The 3,760-nt window shown below is 45.7% G+C and overlaps 1 protein-coding gene across 1 annotated transcript; it reads right to left on the bottom strand.

Moving 5' to 3' along the window:
- Positions 1-1,271: 1,271 nt before the first annotated feature.
- LOC108985572 lies at positions 1,272-2,462 on the bottom strand. Its single transcript, XM_018957915.1, has 3 exons — positions 2,362-2,462; positions 1,534-2,164; positions 1,272-1,433 (listed from the first exon to the last, which is right to left on the bottom strand). The coding sequence occupies exons 1-3, from the start codon at positions 2,460-2,462 to the stop codon at positions 1,272-1,274; spliced, it is 894 nt and encodes a 297-aa protein (XP_018813460.1).
- Between the last annotated feature and the right edge of the window lie 1,298 nt (positions 2,463-3,760).

Genomic DNA, 3,760 nt, shown 5'->3' with positions numbered 1-3,760 from the left:
TGTACTCTGTGAAGGTTGGCAAGTCCAACCTAGGGACTGTCTTGTATTTCGAGCTGTGAGGAGTCCACACACACGGCGCTTTACCGAGTTGCAATTTGTTTTTTTGTTGCACTGCTCTCCCTTCTGTTTCCTTTTATTTTCCTTGGGGCCAGTCAAGTCACTGGGCTTGTACCCTACAAAGGCTGCACTGTATGATTAATAAAATAATTTTGTGTACTTGGCTGTATGGTTTCTTATTTTCTTCGTTGTACTTCATTTTTGCCCTTTCCCTTTTGCTTCATTTGGCAAGTCCAATCTCAGGACTGGCTTGTATTCTAACTGGCTTTTATAGGTTGGTAGAGCCCAAGGGCCCTGCTCTCTCTCCAATGCATCGCAGGCTGCAACGTTGCATGAAACTCGACAAGTTGTTGGGACTTGCATTTCAAATAGCTGTTATTAGGGTAGAGCTCATGGCTCTGGTCCTGTGCTTAATACTTCGTGGCCGATTTAGAGACCAGGCTTGTACTCGGTAAAGGTTGGCAAGTCTAATCTTAGGAATGGCTTGTATTCCGACTGGCTCTTATAGGCTGGGAGAGCCCAAGGGTCCTGCTTCCTCGCCAATGCATCGTAGGCAGCAACCTTGCACGAAGCTCGACAAGTCATTGACACTTGCATTTTGAATAGCTGTTATCAGGGCAGAGCTCATGGCTCTGGTCCTGTGCTTAATACTTCGTGGCCGATCTAGAGACCTGGCTTATACCCGTTGAAGGTCGGCAAGTCCAATCTCAGGACTGGCTTGTATTTCGACTGGCTCTTGTAGGTTGGCATATCCAAAGAGCCCTGCTCCGTCGCCAATGCATCATAGGCAACAACCTTGCACGAAGCTTAACAAGTCATTGGGACTTGCATTTCGAATAGCTGTTATCAGGGTAGAGCTCATGGTTCTGGTCTTGTGCTTAATACTTCGTGGCCGATCTAGAGACTGGGTATGTACCCCGTGAAGGTCGGCAAGTTCAATCTCAAGATTGGCTTGTATTCCGACTGGCTCTTGTAGGTTGGCAGAGCCCAACGGCTCTGCTCCCTCGCCAATGCATCGTAGGCAGCAACCTTGCACGAAACTCGACAAGTCATTGAGACTTGCATTTCGAATATATGTTATCAGGGCAGAGCTCATGGCTCTGGTCCTGTGCTTAATACTTCGTGGCCAATCTACAGATCGGGTTTGTACCTCGCAAAGGTCGGCAAGTCCAATCTTAGGACTGGCTTAGTTTGATAGGCATCTTCGACCCCATTCACACAGTTCGTTCTGATTTTTCAGGATCCACTGGTATCAAAACTAATGGTTCGTTGGGCTCTGCCTGCCTCAGCGCCTCTTCGTCCCTCACTTCTCTATATAGTTCTGTCAAAGCTGGAGGTGGAGGTAAGACTGTTCTCATGTGGTCTTCCTCAAGAGCCTGTATAGTTATTGCTTTAGACTTCATTTCTCGAGTGTAGCAATATCTTGCAGTTTGTTGTTCACCAAACATTTTCCTACGATGGGGTCGGGAACGTTACCTTTAGATGATACGTTGAGGTTACAACCTTCATCTTATTCAAGGATGGACATCCAAGAATCGCATTGTATGAAGATGAGGCTTTCACCACCAGGAAATCTACCATAAGAGACGTTGTTTTGGGGGCCATTCCAACTAATATGGATAGAGTCATTGCTCCGACTGGCTGGATTGTGTCCCCTGTGAAGCCTTTGAGGGGCGTAGGTGCATGTCGCAATCGATAGGGAGCGATCTTCATTTTAGTGAATGCCTCCCAGAAGAGGACGTCGGCAGAGCTGCCTTTGTCAATTAGTACTCTTCTAGTTCGATAGTTAGAAATTTGTGCTGTTACTACCAGAGCGTCATCATAGGGGCGTGACAAACCTTCTCCATCTTTTTCACTAAAAGTTATAAGGTATTCCCTGGTTTGATCCCTGTTGTTAAGGGATGGTTTGTAGGCTGAGAATACCTCTTCATATCTGGCCCTCCTTGCATGGGCCTTTCGTGCCGAGTAGAACGTTCCCCCTCCACCATATCCTCCAGCTATGGTGCTGATTTCACCGATAGGAGGTTCTTCTCTACCCGAGTTTCTTTGATGCGGACTCTTTCCGCGTGGGTTTGTGGTTCTTCTTCTGTCAGGGCTCCTATTTCTCCTGATAGGGCTTCGACTTTTTCAGGTATCACTTCTCCGAGCAGAGTTTTGATCCCTACGAATTGGGTTGTAATTCATGTGAGTAGGACTCTGGTTTCTCCAAATGGAGCCTCGGTTTCAGTCTCTCCAAGAGTAGGGACGATAATTGCATTGTGGTCCATTTCTTCCATTTTCATAGTGGTCAGCTTGAACCCTTACGTCTTCCGCCTTTTTCTTCCTTGTATAGCAATCTTCCGTATTTTCTTGTTGAAAGGTCTCCATATCCGCCATGAGTTTCCGTATTGCGTCAGTTTGTTCATTGAGTCTTGCTTCCATCACTTAGGGCTGCGTTGTTTCATTCTGCGAACGTTGAGAGCGGGTTGTTGCCGGTATACGAAGGACACGCTAGTTATGGGACAACAAATATCCCACAGACGACGCCATTATTGATGTCGGGTTTCGCAGGTTTAGGCAATTCCACTCGGTTAGAGCTCGTGTGATCACGTGCACAGTAACAAAGGGGCCTCCGGGTCTATTGATTTTCCGATGCTTGAATTAGTATGGTTTTGAGGATGAATATAAAGTATATTGACGATGAGAGTATTAGATTACTTACCTGTGTGCTACAGGTAGTGCTTATTTATATTTGTCGACCTGGTCTCCATGCTAGTGGAGTGTTGCATAGCAGGAGATCATATATTCATACTGTCCACTCGTCGAGCTATCCTTGTGATGTCAGTTCGCCGAGCTATGAAGTGCTCAGTGTTATTGAGTGTTGTTCGAGCCTTGGGCCGCATTGAATGCGGTGTATTTTTTGTCTTAGGCTCTTTCCATCTCATTAATGTTGGGTGTGATCCGTCGTAGGTTTTTTCGTCTGGCATTGAATGCTATATTCCTTGCCTCTCAAGCTTCGCCTGCATTTCCTGTCTTGTTTCCTGATGTAAGAATGATCTGACTCGAGTCTTCTACTCGAGTCTTGACCCAAGCGCTACCCTTTGACCCAGCCCATATTTTGTACATGGGCTCTAATCTGAGCCTTGCCTCTAGCCTAATCTGGCCCACACCTCGTATTTGGGTTTTGACCTGGGCCTTGCCTTTAGTCCAATCCAAGAGATTTTCCCCCTTCACATTTCACCTTGTAAATTCTCCTTCATTTCGTGATCTTGTTTTGACCTTCCACACTACAGTTGGTAGTATCATCATAGTCTTCAGTTTCCAAATCTATATTAAACGCCTTAGAATTTGCCTTAGTTTGCTGCCCATGTTCTCCCTTGCCTAATTTGGTGCCACTACTGTCATCTCTGTTTGGGGGTTGTTGCCGCTAGGCTTTTGGTGGTGCTCCTCCCAAGCACCCTCCATACTTTTTTGAATCATATGAACTGAATTTGATAGGTCGTGCTCTAAGCCAAGAGCCATATTGCTTCTGTGAAGATTCAACCATCTGTTTGTCTTTGTGTTGCTTATAACATCTTCCTCCAATGTGTTTCAGCACACCACATTTTAAGTAAAAATTCTGCAATCTTTTATACTTGAAGGTAATCTAATGCAGTTTCCCACCAATGTTTTATCCATCTCCCTCGAGCAAGGGGTTTGGTAATATCAATAACAAGTCTGACTC

The sequence above is a fragment of the Juglans regia genome, unplaced genomic scaffold (genome assembly GCF_001411555.2).
Source record: "Juglans regia cultivar Chandler unplaced genomic scaffold, Walnut 2.0 Scaffold_22317, whole genome shotgun sequence".
NCBI lineage: Eukaryota > Viridiplantae > Streptophyta > Magnoliopsida > Fagales > Juglandaceae > Juglans > Juglans regia.
This window is presented reverse-complemented; position numbering and strand designations above follow the sequence as displayed.

Bases quoted from the DNA above. Each gene is read 5' to 3' on its own strand.
- LOC108985572 (XM_018957915.1), bottom strand. From the start codon at position 2,462: ATGAACAAACTGACGCAATACGGAAACTCATGGCGGATATGGAGACCT. The intron at 2,165-2,361 runs GTAAGGGTTCAA...AAGCCCTATCAG, and splicing joins GGAAGAAAAAGGCGGAAGAC to GAGAAATAGGAGCCCTGACA. The intron at 1,434-1,533 runs GTAACGTTCCCG...ATAACTATACAG, and splicing joins CCTCAACGTATCATCTAAAG to GCTCTTGAGGAAGACCACAT.